The sequence below is a fragment of the Lissotriton helveticus genome, chromosome 2_2 (assembly GCF_964261635.1).
Source record: "Lissotriton helveticus chromosome 2_2, aLisHel1.1, whole genome shotgun sequence".
In the NCBI taxonomy this organism is placed as follows: Eukaryota; Metazoa; Chordata; class Amphibia; order Caudata; family Salamandridae; genus Lissotriton; species Lissotriton helveticus.
In genome coordinates this window covers 74,894,037-74,911,616 of record NC_136060.1, presented here as the reverse complement: position 1 = coordinate 74,911,616, position 17,580 = coordinate 74,894,037, and the positions used below count along the sequence as shown (strand labels likewise).

The window sequence follows — 17,580 nt, the reverse complement described above, 5'->3', positions numbered from 1 at the left end:
ATAATAAAACATATACATAATAGTCATCATAACATTATACAATAGGCTAGTATGGACAGCAAAGTCACTACATTAGTCTATCTTAGTCCTTTTGCAAAAAGAGCCAAACTTGGAACACAGCCACTCAGGCTACAGCACCCTCTAAGAACCTTCCAGGCAAACCCTCAGATTTTCGTAGCACAAGTCACAGCAAGTATGCAGTAACGATAAGGTAAGCCTCTCCGGGAAAGAGGGTGGGTCGCATGTGAATCTATGAAAGATACCAATACTGGATAACTGAAGTTACAGGTAAGTAACTCGTTTTCTTATCTTGACAGCCAGGTGTCCCTCCACCAAAACGGTATATGTCTGTAGATGGAACAAATTTGTGGCATGGTGCACAACAAAGGATTTGGATCCCCTTTCCACCCCCCCCGCATTACCTACGATGCCGCCACCCTCCTAGCCCTTAACCCCGGCCGCGCCCCCACCTGCGTCCAAGCCGCTCCTGGACGCAACCATGGACCTTTCTCCTGCTACTCCTGCAAATTCAGCAGCACCGTCACCAACTCCGCTACGACCACAACACAGATTCCCGACCCCAACCACCTAGAATGCATCCTTCTCAACACCCGCTCGGTCCACAGGCACGCCATTGACCTTTGGAACCTACTAGACACCATCTCTCCTGACGTCGCCTTCCTAACGGAAACATGGATGAACGCTTCCTCCGCCCCTGACATCGCCATCGCCATCCCTGATGACTATAAGATCACACGCAAGGACCGCACCGACCATACAGGAGGTGGAATCGCTATCGTCCATAAGAAAACAATCCGCATCTCAACCAGCTCTGATGCCAACCTCGCCAACTCCGAACACCTTCACTTCCAGATCCACATCGACCCCAAGACCACACTCAGAGGCACCCTCCTCTACAGACCACCAGGACCACGCGCAAAATTCAGTGAAGACATCACGGACTTCATCACCCCACACGCGCTCCCCTCCAAAGACTACATCCTTCTGGGAGACCTCAACTTTCACCTTGAAAAGATCAACGACCGCAACACCGCCACCCTCTTAGACAACCTCGACAACCTCGGACTTAAACAACTGGTCACTTCCCCCACCCACATCGCAGGTCACACTCTCGACCCCATCTTCACCTCCAGCAACCATGTCTCCTTCAGCCACACTACGGATCTCCTCTGGACTGACCACAGCTGCGTCCACTTCACCTACAACAAGCCGAAACCCATCATCCACCTCCAACCAACTCTACAAAGAAACTGGAACAAAATCACCACAGAACAGATCTCCACATCACTCCTTCAAACCTCCCCAGCCCTCTCTTCTAACGCCAACGAAGCCGCCTCCAACCTCACCCTTTGGTTATCCAACACCGCCGACACCTTAGCACCACTGAAAAAACGTCAACACAAACTTGGCATCAAGAAGGCCGCATGGTTCAACGACGACCTCAAGAAGTCCAAGAAACTATGCCGCTCCCTTGAAAAGGCCTGGAAAAAAGACCCATCCACCAGCAACAAGGACGCCTTCAAAAGCGCCATCCGTACTCACCACCAACTGATCCGAAAAGCCAAGAAAACAGCATTCAAAGATCGACTTGACAACAACGCCCACAACAGCAAGGAACTTTTCAACATCGTCAAGGAATTTTCCATCCCCTCGGCCAACTCCAACGACATCACCCCCTCTCAAACCCTCTGCGATTCCCTAGCCTCTTTTTTCCACAACAAGATTGCTGACATCCACAACAGCTTTGTCAACCAACCCGGAAGCCAACCCACCCTACCATCAGCTGACCATCTTCCCCCCGTTAACACCCTTAACGCCTGGAAGCCAATCTCCACTGAGGACACCATCCGCCTGATGAACTCCATCCACTCTGGATCCCCCACAGACCCATGCCCTCACCACATCTTCAACAAAGCAGACTCCGTCATAGCTCCGCACCTCCGAGACGTCATCAACTGCTCCTTCAACTCCGCTACCTTCCCAGAAGACTGGAAACACGCTGAACTCACCGCCCTTCTGAAAAAACCAACAGCAGACCCCACCGAACTCAAAAACTACCGCCCCATCTCGCTTCTTCCATTCCCGGCCAAAGTCATCGAGAAAGCCGTCAACAACCAACTCGCCGCCTTCCTCGAAGCCAACAAATCCCTCGACCCCTCACAATCTGGCTTCCGAGCCAAACACAGCACTGAGACCGCCCTCATCGCAGCAACAGACGACATTCGAACTCTGCTGGACAATGGAGACACAGTCGCCCTCATCCTCCTCGACCTCTCTGCAGCCTTCGACACAGTCTGCCACAGCACCCTTTTACAACGCCTCAGAAACATCGGAATCCAAGGAAAGGCACTGGAATGGATCACTTCGTTCCTCACCGGAAGAACCCAGAGAATCCGCCTTCCACCTTTCAAGTCCGAGGCCACCGAAGTCATCTGCGGCGTACCACAAGGATCCTCACTCAGTCCCACCCTCTTCAACGTATACATGAGCCCCCTCGCGGCCATCGCCCGCCAACACAACCTCAACATCATCTCTTACGCGGATGACACTCAACTGATCCTATCTCTCACCAAGGACCCCAGCACCGCCAAAACTAACCTACACGAAGGAATGAAAGAAGTCGCCGAATGGATGAAACAAAGCCGTCTGAAACTAAACTCAGACAAAACAGAAGTCCTCATCTTAGGTAAATCCCCCTCTGCATGGGACGACTCCTGGTGGCCGGAAGCCCTCGGAAATGCACCCATCCCGACAGACCACGCACGGAACCTTGGCGTCATCCTGGATTCTTCACTCTCAATGAACAAACAAGTCAGCGCCGTATCCTCTTCCTGCTTTAACATTCTTCGCATGCTCAGAAAAACATTTCGCTGGATCCCCTCCGATACAAGGAAAACAGTCACCCACGCTCTAGTCACGAGCCGACTGGACTACGGAAACACCCTCTACGCAGGTACCACCGCTAAACTCCAGAAGAAACTACAACGAATCCAAAACGCCTCAGCCAGGCTCATATTAGACATCCCACGCAACGAACACATCTCTGGTCACCTTAAAGACCTCCACTGGCTACCCGTCAATAAGAGGATTACTTTCCGACTGCTTACCCACGCACACAAATCACTCTACGACATCGGACCAGATTGCCTCAACTCTCGACTGTCCTTTTACACCCCCTCCCGACAACTTCGCTCTTCCAGCCAAGCCTTCGCCACTGTACCTCGCATCAACAAGACCACCATGGGAGGCAGATCATTCTCATACCTGGCTGCCAAAACATGGAACTCACTCCCCGCTTACCTTCGCCTCACCCAGAATCACCTAGCGTTCAGAAAGCAGCTTAAAACGTGGATATTTGACAAATAATCCTCCTCCCCTTCCTAAGCGCCTTGAAACCCTCTGGGTATGTAGTGCGCTATATAAATGTTATGACTTGACTTGACTTGACTTCTGCCCCTCTTTCAGAGTTTCTCCTTCTCATTCTTTCTTTGGCCCAACAGGGCTTGGCGCTGTGCATGCTTAAAGGCTATCTTTCGGCCATTTCGGCCTTTCTTCGCCTTCCTGATCAACCTTCTTTTTTCAAGTCCCCTATTGTAAATTGCTTCCTCAAGGGCATTACTCACCTGTTTACTCCTATTCCTTTCGTAATGCCCCAGTGAGACTTGAACCTTGTTCTGACTTACCTTATGTGCGCTCCTTTCGAGCCGCTACATAATTGTCCTCTCGGTCTCTTGAATCTCAAAACTGCCTTTCTGGTTGCCATCACCTCTGCTCGCAGGATGAGTGACCTTCAGGCTCTTTCTTCTAAACCTCCCTACTTGGCTGTTCATCCGGACAAGGTTATTCTTCGCACTAGGCCTTCCTTCCTTCCCAAAGTAGTTACCTCTTTGCCTATAGGACAGACCATCACTTTGCCCACCTCCTTCCCAACTTACATCCTTCTTAAGATGAGGAGGTACTCCACCACCTGGATCAAAAACTTGTGCTTTTATTTCATTTGGATCGCAAAAAGCAATTCTGTGTGGATGATCAACGCTTTGTTGGCTATGCGCGTGCCAAGAAAGGTTGGGCCGTTTAAAAGAGGACCATCTCTCGATGTGTCGTTCTTTGCATCAAAATACATTATTCCCTAGAGAAAAAGGAACCTCCAGTAGGGTTGCGCCCCCTTTCCACCAGGGCGACGGCAGCCACTACTGCTTTGGGACTAGGAGTCCCCCTTCATGACATCTGCCAGTCAGCCACGTGGGCTTCAGTGCACCAAACATTACTGCCTGTACAGCCAAGTCCGGAGAGACGGCTTCTTTGGCTGTTCAGTTCTCCTGGATTGTCTGGTGAGAAATTAGTTTACAGGTCCACCTCCGGGGTTGGTATTGCTGGGGTATCTACTCTAAGGTAAGGAATCCATAACTAATTGTCTTTCAGATGAACAAGTTATTTGCTTTCAATAACAATATATCTGTAAGAGGCATATATTAGTTATGGATTCTTTACCGTCCCACCCGTCCTTCCCGTTGTCCGAACTGACTTCATGAGTAAGGAAATTCCTTTCAGGGCCCTATTTTTGAGCCCCAGTGGCCAGTGTCTTGCATGGCTCTGCGCTTCTGACGTGGAATGTCATGTAAAGAACTGATGACTGCGCGAAAGGGCTGCATCTAAGTAGATACGGTGAAGTAATTCTGGCGATCACAAAGTTAACGACGAACGCGGAGTCGAGCGAGGCCACGTACTGACATGCAGGGGTGCTGCTGAAGAAAAAATTATCCGGATCCAGTCTGGCGCCTGGGGGTAATTCTAAGGTAAGAAATCCACAACTAATATATGTCTCTTACAGATATATCATTACCGAAGGTAAGTAACTTGTTCTTTATTGGAATGGATTGCAATTCTTCTTATTCTAAAACATCATGGGGTTTTACCTTAGGAGAGGTTGGGAAATGGGTCTTTTACAAGCAACTTGAAAGGTGGCCGTATTCTCTTCTGTGCAGGAATGCATATTAGATGATCTGTCTATTGTGTTATATTTGATAACACTATTGCAGTGTAGAACACTTGGTATTTTGCTTTTGCCAAGAGCATCTTTTATGCAGGTATAAATATAGTGCATTTACTATAAAGGAAAGCCAATCTCCTGATGAGATCCCTTGCTGAATAGTGGCTGAAACTGCCCTAAAGCCTTTCATATGAGCCAAGTTACTGGCTTGTCATGTTTACTCAGATGGAAGGGTTGGGAATACCTTTTAGTGGGCCTGAGTTCCAAGGGGACACATTTTACATCTTTTCGGTCAGACTAACCTAGGGATAAGAAGACTTTAACATGGTTTGAGTGTTGGGTTGTCCTGCACTATTTAGTAACTTTTGAAAAACAAACAGTTGAGCATAAACAGTTGACTACATTAAAGTTGAGTGGAAATTGTAGAGATAGTGTTGTGACCTACATTATTACCAACGATCCAAGAAATCAAAAAGGGAATTGTTCTATATTTTACTTTTTCCCCTTCTTTCACTGCTCCACCCCTTCTCCACTCCTATTTCTCTTCTCTCCCTTTCCTATTCTCCTTTCTAACGTACCTTTTGCATTCTTTTTGCAGGGTGTCCTCCACTGCTTAGCCACCCCTATGTTACCGTAACCCATCCAGACATTCCCTTTCTTTACTTTTGCTGGGGAACAGCTCCCTCCCTTGCTTTCACAACACTCAGGAAGAGCTTTAACTCTAGAAGAGCCATGCTCACATGATACTAGGGAGTCTGTTGTCACCATCTTAACAATGAAATGCAGTACAGTGTTAGGCGCAGCTTTTTTTGTAATATTCATAAATGTACCCACAACTTTGTATTCTAATTTTTTTTTAGTTCACAACTTTTTTTTAAATAAATTTATGGAATTTTATTTTTGATCATTTTTACTGCACACCAGCAACTCTAGTCAGTATAAAAAAGAAAATAACTGCTTAAACGTACAGTGTCAGAGTGACTAATCTCTGCATACAATCTATTATATTAAAAAGTGTTTTTAGGATCTGCTCTACCCCTCCTTGTAATAGAGTACATTTGTAACCTGTTTTTTAGTGGTAGCTACTGCTAGTTCCCCTCAAAGAAGTTTGGATCAGAGAAATGCAGCTCCACTAGAAGTAACATGTAATGGAGAGTCCAACAGCTGGGTGGCAGCAATGTATCCATCTGTTTCTACAAATGAGAGTGAAGATGAAGAGAGTGTTAACCCTACAGAAAAACTCAAGTAGGTAACCCATCTCAAGTGATTTTTGGGTGAATGTCAGAGTCTATAAAATGCGTGTGATTTTTGTAAATGTGGTCATGCATTGTATCCTGCTGATTGTGTACAGTTGTAATAGTTGTTTTAAAATATATTTACAACATTTTTAACAGTTTTTGATAAATACATCTGATAGAGACATCTAGCTGTAGATTCCTTAACTTTTGAATTGTCCCCAGGCGCCAGTCTGGATCTGGAAATTTTTCAGCAGCACCTCTGCATGCTGGGGGATGGCATTGTACGGCTCTGGGATGACGTCTCAGATATGATGTCAGTTGAGCCATTTAAGTCCCCTCGTGCGCGTGGATGTCTGGTTATTTTTTTCCGTGCTGCAACGAGGATCCTGAGAAGTGTATCTCTGGCTGTTTTTCGACCTGCTGTGACAAACTTTTTTTGTCTGAAAACTGTGCTATATGCCCTCTGGGTTTAAGTCTTGTGGGTCCTGTGCTCACAAGATGCCCACACTCTATCTGTACGTGTTGCCTGGACGAGCACCACAACGCTGACTTGTATGACTCTTGTTAGAGGTTGAAGCCAAAGGTGCTATGGGAGCTCTGCATGAAGCTACTGACGGCGCAGTTGTCGCGGGCTTCCAGCTTACGTCGTCGGTCTTCCTCACGGGTCAGAGGTTGTTCCCGGGAGCGCCGCTCTTCACCCCGTGGTCAACGGCAATGTTCCAGGTCTCTGTCAACATCACATCGTAAGCTGAGTCACAAAAGTGGGAAGGCCCGGGTCTCTATGGCATCTTCGGATTGCGAAGGTGTCTCTTGCTCCAGTGCTAAGACTCCTGCTCCAGCGTTACTCCCGAGCCTCCTGGTTTTCCCTGAAGCAGGCCAACCTGGAAGCCGATCCAGGAGTACTACAACGCCATCTGGTCTTTGGCCCCACGTATCCCTCTGGAGCAGCTGCTGGGCTCAAGGAGTCTGTAGGCACCCTAACTGCGTCATCGCTGGCTGGTTCACCCTCAGCGGCACTTACAGCCTCCGAGTTTGAGGCGCCGGGGCACGGTCCGGGGTTGCCATTATGGTGCCAGTCGTTGCAGCACCGGTTGACTCTGAGCTGGAGTCGATGTGCACTGTAGAGCCAACTTTGGCACGACTCCGGACATCTATGCAGATACCAGCTGACGTCTCTCCTTTCCAGGTGGACGCTGGCACGGAGTCGCTTCAACGTAGTTTATGAAGCTGTATGTAGCACAGGTAATTTCTGTAGAGGATCCAAAAGGCCTGTTATGGGAAGGTTAGTAGAAGATGAACCCTCTTGGAGCAGCCAGTGGCCTCTTCTGGGTTGGACTGCTGGATTGTGGAGCTGGCAGAAGCGAGTGTGCTAGAGCTTCCTCCATTATGTCTCCTGCTGGCCTTGCCTTTGAAGCCAGTACCTCTTTGTCAGAGGTTTTGTTGAGAGTGGCTGATGTCCTGCATCTTACTCTGCCTACTGTGAAAAAGGCTGCAGACCCTCTTATTGAGGTTCCTCATCCCGTCCAATTGGGGGTTGAGGTGGTGCTCCCTTTTTGTGAGGCCTTACTGACATTTTTTGGGGGGCATGCGCAAAACTTGAGACGGGTGTACCACTGGACCACGTCATTGCCCACACATACCGCCCTTCTTCTGGTCACCCAGATTGCCTTTTTTGGAAGCAAGCCCACTACAGCCACGTGGTCCAGACCATTGCAGTGCCCCCTGAGATGGGGGACCGCCCTCATTTCCCCCTTGATAAGGAGTCCAGGGTACACCATTCTTACGGGAAGCAGATTGTTTCCTTAACTAGTGCAGCTTTATGCTCCACTAATATCTTATGTGTCCTCAGACGTTTTCTCCATACTTTGTTGGGAGTCTTTGAGCAAACTTTTACCTTTGTTCCCCAATGCTAACGGGGGCGATTTGCCTCAGTTGATTTCAGATGGCCGTCAGGCACCCAGGCTGCTCATCAACTGTGGAATGGATTCCACTGACTTGATTGGGCGGGCCATGGCGCCTGCTGTGGCAGTGGACCGGCAAGCATGGCTCTGGGTGTCTGGATATTTGGAAGCCGCCCAGTCAGTCTTGATTAACATGCTGTTTGATGGATCTCATCTTATTGGAGCCCAGATGGATGCGGCTCTACGCAGGTTTCGGGCTAGTCGGGGAGAATCAGATCCTTATCCTGTCTCCTCCTTCCCTTTTCAGTTTGCGTGGATGCGGGTACCCTGTTCTGCGGCCTTCCCTCCCTTTTGCCTGAGTTGACTTTGTATGATTTTTATACCACTGATTCTAATGGTGGGTAATGTTGCCGGAGTTGAGATTCCTAGAGTCTGTTCGATCGGTCTGACCTTTGATGCACTTGTAATATGGCCTTTTCCGGTCTTTTGCTTCCCTTTTATACAGCCACGTCGTGGATCTTTAAGTTGGGTAAAGCTTCATTTCCTGCCTCAGCTGTTGTGCTTGTGGTGTTAAAGTATTAAGCACTACTCTTTCCTTATTGAGAGAGCGAGTTTACCTCCGGTTTTGACTATTTTTGATCTCCGGATGGTCGTCGCAGCTGCATAGCTGTTTTGTTCTTTTATTTTACTCCAATGAGGAGCTTAGTCTTGAGTTCATACCTTTCATGGTATAAATCTTACTCTACGTGGAGTATTGGTTGGCTATTGTATAGCTTGTATGTGTACTACTTCCATAGTTTATTTGTTTGCTATTGGATTGGTTCCTTATTGGACTATAATATATGCCCTTTAGGGGCCATTATGGTTGGCTTAAAACCATTATTTTTCTTTGGTGCTTCCTTTCACACTTTCAAATATCTCACATTTTGCGCAGTTTTTTCTTTCTTTACTTAAAACGGACTGCATATGTATTCTGAGTGTTAGATTTTTGAACACCTTGATTGTATTCTTTGGAATACACGGTTTCATAGATCCCTCCTTAATTGGAGGGCATAGGTAATTCCTTTGTTCAATCTTGTAACACAGCAATGCAAACTCATTGCCTTAGACTGTCTGAGAGATAGTGTCTGAAACAGTTAAAGCTGTTGTCAATCATGCGCTACATAGTAGGATAACTGTTTAGGATAAGAAGGTCGTCTTATTATTCTCATACAATATTCCTGCATATGTTTTTCTGTCTAAGGTTAGAGATTACCAGTCATTTTGTGGTATGTATTCAATTCTCTTTTCTGGAGAATTCATGGCTGTTGCTTCTTGAAGAAGGGTACCTTGTTTATAAACTAACAATCAAATTTTCTTTTGGTACACAAGTGTGATTGCATGTGTTTGCTGCTGGCAAGGGTTCAGTTTTACAAGAGGCATTATCTTAATGGCAGGTTACCTGTGGTGGTATAAGTCCCCCTAAGGTGGTTTGTTAGGTGCAGTGCCTTTCTCGATAATATTATAACGTATTTTCAACTGGTTTTTCATTTCAGTTTTCGACATAGTGTGTACATGGCTTCGTGAAAGAGTTACACATGTTTGTTTTTTAAATAAAAATAAACAAAAAGAGGAAGAAAACAAAGAGGTTTTAGTGGGAGATGTGGTTGCTTTTCTTTCCTCTTTTTGCTTTGGTGCTGCGAGGTCTCCATGACTCGACGTCATGGTCCGACACATGGACCATGGCTCTTAAGGTGTCGCGATGTGTCAGCAGCTCAAGAATGAAAATGCCACTAACCTCGAAATTTTGGCCAGTGGGGACCATGACTTGTTGCGTAGCCTCTCGATTCCCCATGCGCAAACTCCCACAGAGTGAAAACAACACTGCTATGAAAGGGAGCGCTTTGGGGAAAAGGGAAGGGGAAAAAATAACAAACACGGCTACAGGTATGGCTTCTTATCTTCCTACCCCTGGTCTAGGGTTTGGGAGTTCTTCACAACTTCATACTTCTGAAGATGACTGCATAAAATTTGAAGAAAGAAAAGGGCGTGAGAAGTAGCACAGATAAAATTATACCTATACACGTCTTTGGGTATGTAGCTACGTATACGCTTACTCGGAGCCCTGTAGCTATGTAAGCTCTATGGAGAACACATCTCTTCAGTAGACTGAAGCTATAACCGGACTCTGTAATAGATCACAAGAGCCCAACTTGCAGAAAACAACCTCAAAGGAACTTCAGGCACCAATTATAGTATCTTCAGGGAAGTAAATGTCTCAATTCGTGAATGCACACCACAGAAAGGCAAGGTGTATGGACAAGATTTTAGGGCACCCAGCCGCTGTTCGTATCCACAGCGTGAGTGCGGTGTGGGTTTGTAAAGTCAGTGCACCCAGCCGCTGTTACCTTCACAGCGTGAGCGCGGTGATAATTGGTGCTCCCAGCCGCTGTTGCCTTCACAGCGCAATGCCAGAAAGCACACCCAAACACTGTCTCTCCTTAGGGTCGAGAGCCAATACCAGAAATACGCCAGGCGCGCACTAGTCACTGTAATCCAACAGTGAAGTGCGGCGGCATCCAGGTAACCGGCAAAACAGGGTCACAGGACACAATCCAGAGAAGCAAAAATGTTGCGTTGAAAGGCAAAGCGCTCCGGCGCCTTTTCCCTGCTTTCACCGGCAAATACCTGTTTTCCGAGTCCGGGAGAATAATGAAGGTTAACCCGAGGAGCAGGCCTGTGCACACGTCAGCAACACACAGGCGGGGTCGCGAGCCGCGCCGGGCTCATGTCGGGAATCACAGGAGGAGAAATGCCGTGCTCGCCGAGTCTCGAGGAACAGCAAAACAATCGCGAAGAAGACTGGAACTCCAGCGGGGAATACAATCCACCTTCTTCGTCAGCTAGGAAACGAGTAAGGATTGTCAAGCACTTCCTTCAGGAAGAGGAGGCGCTTTAAAGGGGCGGAACCGTGTTAGAAGACTGCTCTTCTCTGGATGCGTTCCAAAGGCTTCTGGGACATGTAGTACCCAGAGTGAGGAGAGATTTTACCTGCCTTTCCTTCCTTTTCCCCTGTCGAGGATCGCAGACTAGGTGGTCGTCCTGGTTTACCTGGATATGCTGAATGGAACTGTTCCATTAGGTCAGGGCAGTGGAGATTCTGGACAGGCTCCCACATCCTATCTTCAAACCCTTCCCAGTCCACTAAGTACTTTACTCGCCCCCTCACTAACCGGGAGTCCAAAAGTTCATGTACCTCGTACTCCTCCTGCCCGTCTATCTCCAAAGGGAGAGGCCGCTTTTGCAATCTCATGCTAGTAGGACAGGGCTGGAGCAAAGCTACATGAAAAACAACGTGTATGTGCCAGGAATGGGGCAAGGACAACCTCATGGCTACGGGATTTATGACCTCCTCTATGCTATCAGGACCCACGTATTTGGGTTTAAGCTTGTCTACCCCTTTAAGATGCAGGTTTTTTGTGGCTAACCATACCTTGTCCCCCACTTGATAAACAGGTTCTGATGTTCTCTTTTTATCTGCAAAGTATTTTTGTGCTTTCTGTGCTCTGGCCAAATGCTGGTTGGTTTCTATTAACACTGCCCTAAGATGAGCATGGTGTTCTTGTATGCTGGGAAGCCGGGACTCTATAAGCCATTTAAAGGGAAGCATGTTCGAATGGTGGCCATTGAGACAAAAGAAGGGGGAACATCCTAGTGTGGTGCGTTCTGCATTGTTGTAAGCGAACTCAGCCACCCAGAGAAGTGTGTACCAATTTATGGTGTTTAGGAGGGTAAAACATCTAAGATACTGCTCCAAGGTCAGATTTAGGCGTTCTGTTTTACCATCTGTTTGTGGGTGGTAGCTGGTAGAGAGTCTGGCGTCTATGTTCATGGTTGCACACAATGCCTTCCAGAACTGAGAGGTGAACTGTGTGCCTCGATCTGTAATGATAACGCTGGGAACACCGTGGGCCCTTATCACATGCTGCAGAAAAACAAAGGCCAGTTCAGAAGAGGTGGGAAAACGTCGTAATGGAATGAAGTGTCCCATTTTAGTCAGATGGTCTACTATCACCAGAACGGTGGTGTACTCTTCTCAGGAGGGGGGGGGGGGATTTCCACTATGAAGTCCATTGAAACGGTATGCCATGGCCGAGGAGGGATAGACAGTGGTCGTAGCAACCATGTGGGTTTAGAGTGACTAGATTTTCCTTGGGCACACACAGAGCAATTTTTTAGATATTCTTTTGTATCTTTTCTTAACTCAGGCCACCAAAAGGAACAGTTAATGCATGCAATGGTTTTGTATATCCCCATGTGTCCTCCTAACATAGTCATGAGCCCATGCCAACGCACACTGCTGCAGAAGGGTGTTTGGTACATATAACGCATGGTAGTGGTATAGCAAACCCCCTATATCTTTTCGATATTCGGGGTCTTCCTGGATCTATGTTTGCACATCCATGTTGGCCGAAGAATCTCAAATGTCTTCTAGGAAGTCCTGCGATGTAATTAGTGCTAGTGATCAGTTTTGGAATGCTGCTTCGGGGAGTATCGAGGGTGGATCGGTGGTATCTGGTTGTAGTCCTTCTCCTGGTTCGTCCAGGCGGGATAAGGCGTCGGCCTTCCCATTCTGTGGTCCTGGTCGATACTTGATGTCAAAATCAGAAAAGAAGGAGGCTGCAGACGTGCTATTGCTACAAGAAACGCACATGATGGGTACGAAGGTGCTTAGCCTGCAGAGGTTTGGCTATCAACAGGTGTTTCATGCTGGGTTCTCTAGGGGGTCCAGAGGAGTTGCTATCTTGGTGCATCGCAGATTGGCCTACATCCACGAGAGACAGTGGGTAGATCCTCAGGGTCGCTACATTTTTATTAAAGGGATGGTGGGCACTGAGCCAGTGGTGTTTGGGAGTGTTTATGCCCCTCCTCCTTTGCAGTGGTCTTTATCTGAGAGGCTGTTTGCGGTATGGGAAGACATCCCAGAGTCCTTGGCTGTGGTGGGGGGTGACTGGAATGAGGTGATGGATGCCTGTATGGACCGCCAGAGATTACGGGGGATGTTGACAGCTGCCCCTCCTTCCAGATTGAGTGCGCTAGTGGAGGGAATGGGCTGGGTGGATGTGTGGCGCCATATGCATCCCAAGGTCCGCGAGTACACGTATGTATCTGCGGTGCATGGCTCTTTCTCGTGACTGGATCATGTGTTTGTGCCCAGTGTGTATCTGGACAGAGTGCGGGAGGCAGGGATATTGCCGAGAGGGCTGTCTGACCACTCCCCTGTGGCGGTCAGGGTTGAACTGTCTAAGAAACGACAGCCGTTCCGGTGGAGGATGTCCTCGTGGCACCTGCAGCAGCCTGATTATATCCAACATTTACGGAGTGCGATTGCCCATTACTGGCAGGAAAACCTAGTGGGTGACATAGACGCAGTTGTAGCCTGGGAGGCCATGAAGCCCACCATACAGGGAGTGGACATTGCGTGGTGCGCGGCGGCCCGTCGACGACGCAGTGAGGCGGTTACTGAAGCAGCCACGCTGGTGGAAACCCTAGAACTGCGATGCCGGGGAGGGGGAGATGAGATCGGGGTGCGGTTGCTCCTGCAGGCACAACAGTCTTATGCGTCTGTGTTACTGGATGAGGCTAAGCAAGCGTGGCTGGCTACGCGGAGCAGAGTCTATCAGTGGGGGGATAAGTCCTGCACAATGCTCCACAGGCTATGTCAACGTACGTTCCAACCGATCACGTTGCCGGGCCTCACAGCTGAGGACGGAGTGGCGATTACTGACCCGACGGAACTGGCGATGAGTTTTGCTAGCTACTTCACGGCGCAATATGCTCCGCGGGATTGTCTATCGGCAGATGAGGTCGCTAAATTTATTGATGACTTACCTCCGAGGGCGGTCTCGGATGAGACCAGGACGTTATTAGACCTTCCCCTCACGGCGGAAGAATTAGGAGACGCATTGGGACAGCTCAACACGGGTAAGGCGCCAGGGCCGAGTGGTTTTCCGGGTGAATTCTATAGGAAATTTCAGCTCCAATTGGGTGCCCATTACCGCAGTGCACTAGAGGTGGCAAGAACACAGGGCAGACTACCATCTGACTGGCGCCACGCCGAGGTTGTGGTATTTCAGAAGCCGGGCAGACCCCCTGCCAGACATGACTCCTATCGCCCAATCTTCCTGCTCAACATCGAAGCTAAAATACTGGCGAAGGCGTTGGCGAACCGCCTGCTCCCGTATGTGACGGACCTGGTCCATCCGGACCAGGCAGGATTCATGCCGCGCAGGGCGACGCGGCACAACACTCGACGGGCACAGGCAGCAGTTGCTGCCATGGGGGCCAAGGGGGAGCGTGCGGCTCTGCTATTGGCGGATATTGATAGAGCTTTTGACTCGGTTAGTTGGGCGTACCTATTTGCACTCCTGCCTCGTCTCAATTTGGGCCCGGTGTTTCTTTCCTACGTTAAGTTACTCTATACCGATGTCGGTGCGTGTCTCAGGGGCGGTCTCGGGAAGGTTTCCGATTGGTAGGGGGACCCGACAGGGGTGTCCCCTCTCCCCGTACCTATTTGCCCTGGCTATGGAGCCTCTGGCCGCTTGGGTGCGCATAGACGCGCAGATGCGGGGCTTTGAGTGGAGTGAGGGCCCCACAGATAGAATTGCATTATATGCAGACGACGTTCTCTTCTTTCTTACCGATCTCCGCAGGTCAGGGCCCCGAGTTTTGGAAATTATGCGCATTTTCGGGGAGGTATCGGGCCTATGTTTGAACCCGCGTAAGTCCACTTTGTGGGTGCTGGGTGGCGGGATGGTGGCGGACCCCTGGGCATCAGCGCTGCAGGTGGCGACTGGGGGTTTGAAATACCTAGGAGTGTTTCTCTCAGAATCCGTGGATATTGCCTGGGAGCGCAACATAGTGCCTGTGTGGGAGAGGGTCCAGGCGGACGTGAAAACATGGTCCCGGATGCCCCTGACTATTTTCGGGAGGTCAGCGATTTTTAAAATGGTAGCGCTCCCGCGCCTGTTGTATCAGTTGCAGAGTTACCCGCACCTAATTGCCCCCCAGTGGTTTCGGCAGGTCAACTCCGTTTTGGGTCGCTTCCTTTGGGCCAGGGGTGCCGCCAGAGTGGCGCTGCGGACATGCTTCCTGTCCATGTACTGTGGTGGTCTGGCCACGTCGGACCTGTTATCCTATTATCAGGCCTCCCAGCTATTGGTACTTAATGAATGGTGGTATGGTGACAGGGGAGACCCGGCATATGCTCTGGAGCGCTCACTGATGGGCGACAACACTCTCCACACGATCCTGTACTCGGCTAGGCTGCGACGGACATTGCCATGTGTCACGCGCGTTGTGTTTGTTGTATGGCGACAGGCGCTGCGCCGAATGGGCTGGTGGGGTAGACTGACGGCGGAGACTCCGTTGTGGAGGAATGGGCGGCTTCCCGCACTGGCCACGCTGGAGGGGTTTGACGGCTGGGACGCCATTGGGATCTCGTCCTTGGGACATGTGCTGACCCTCAAATCATTCCAGGAACTCAGCACGGAATTCCACATGCCCAAGACCCAGTTCTTTCGGTACCTACAGTTCCGCCATGCACTAGCCCCCAGCATCGCAGGCATGGAGTTACTCCCCGAATTTAGCCCAATTGAAGCGAAAGTCTTCATGGGAGACCTTGGAGATAAGAAGGTGTCCCGAATCTATCAAACACTGGTCACACACTGCTCCGCCACTCTGCTTCCCCTCAAGGCAGCCTGGGAAAAGGATGTGGGTCCCCTGGATGAGGATGATTGGAGGGAGGCCCTGGAGTCCCCACGAGGGGCTGCCATTGCAATACGACTTAGACTGATCCAATTTAAGTACTTACACAGGGCCTATTACACCAGGGAGCGGTTGTGGAAGGCGGGACTGATTGGGTCTCCGGAGTGTCTGCGCTGTGGGGCTGCAACGGGTACGCTGCTGCATACGGTGTGGTCGTGTACTGGGCTGGTCAGATTCTGGAGGGGCGTGTGGAGTTGTTTATCTGAAGTATTGGGATGGGATCTACCCCGTACCCCTCGATTAGGCTTGCTCCATGTTTTGGAGGGTATAGGTGGCAACATTTACAAACGTCACTTGTTGTTGCTGGGGCTTGTTGTTGCCAAGAGGGACCTGGCCCGCGCATGGAAGGGAGAGCGAGCCCCCCCCCCCCTGTGTGCATGGAAGGCTGGGCTGGACTACTGCATGGGACTGGAGCGACCTGTATTTGAGGCCAGAGGTTGCCCCCGTAAACATTTTAAGATATGGAAGCGATGGGCGGAGTATAGAGGGTTGATATTGGACCCCCCCGCTGAACTAGAGGAGGAACTACGGGTAGAGGACGCTTAATGGGCCTAAGAAGTGCGTCATACCTAGCACACTACGACCAAGCACTGACTGTTTTCTATACTCACGTGCATGGGGTTAGGGAGGGATAAGGGGTGGGTAGAAGGGCGGTTGGGAGGCTGGGGTTGGTGGGTGGAGGAGGGAAGGAGGGGGGGTTTTCAGGTGTTCCTCTGCTTTATCGATTTGACTTTGTACTCGTGGTAAAATGTGACATGATGCTTGGTGGTGATCTCCTGACTGTGGAGAGCCATGTCTTTACTATTGCTGTACCTCTCAATAAAACTTGTTGTGAAAAAAAAAAAAATCAGAAAAGAAAAGAGTCCATCTTAACTGACGTTGAGTATGGGCCTTAGCGGTTTTGAGGAATAACAGATTCCGATGATCTGTATATATTTCGATAGTGTGATGTGTCCCTAGGAGGTAATGTCTCTATTCCTCACAGGCCCTTTTTATGGCCAGGAGTTCTTTGTCCGAGATAGAATAGTTCAACTCACAGGGAGTCAATTTCCTGGAGTAGCTATCGCATGATATGTCAGACTCACTAGTATATATAATATATTTCAGACAGTCGGAGAAAGTGGGAACATTCTCTAACTTCCAAGCCTTGCATGTTTCCCGCCTAGCTAAAATCATTACATAAAATATAAATTTGGTCCTCATGTCATTAAGCTGATAGTGAAGTATGTCTGGCATAGCAAGTCCACCGGTTTTCAGTTTTCTTCTCAATTTTTTCAGAGAGATTCTGGGCGATTTTGAGTTCCAGATGAAAGATCCAATTCTTCCCTGTAATTTAGCTAAATCTTTTGGACTGAATATCAAGGGTATTGAGTTAAACAAGAAAGTGACCTTCGGCAAAATAACCATCTTTACCAGGTTTACTCTCCCGAAGATGTTTAGTGGCAGTCCAGACCAACGATGCAAGAGCCCACAGATGTCCTTGTAGACTCTATCTAAATTTACTTTAGATGTCTCAGAGATGTTCTGAACCAGATGTATTCCTAGGTATCTCATCTAGGGCTTCGTTTAGGGGAATGGGTCCTCCCGGTTCCACTGCATGACCTCTGTTTTTTCCTTGTTAACT

General features: G+C 49.1%; 1 protein-coding gene across 7 annotated transcripts in view; it reads left to right on the top strand.

Moving 5' to 3' along the window:
• The window catches only part of PCM1 (pericentriolar material 1), a 1,361,399-nt gene that overhangs the window by 252,566 nt on the left and 1,091,253 nt on the right, over nucleotides 1–17,580 (top strand). For 6 of the 7 annotated variants that reach the window (XM_078678108.1, XM_078678107.1, XM_078678103.1 and 3 more), the window contains one exon: nucleotides 6,088–6,256. In XM_078678108.1, coding sequence (XP_078534234.1) covers nucleotides 6,088–6,256 — 169 coding nt within the window. Of the gene's footprint in view, nucleotides 1–6,087; nucleotides 6,261–17,580 lie in introns of those variants that run through there. The other variant, XM_078678110.1, reaches the window with a different exon arrangement.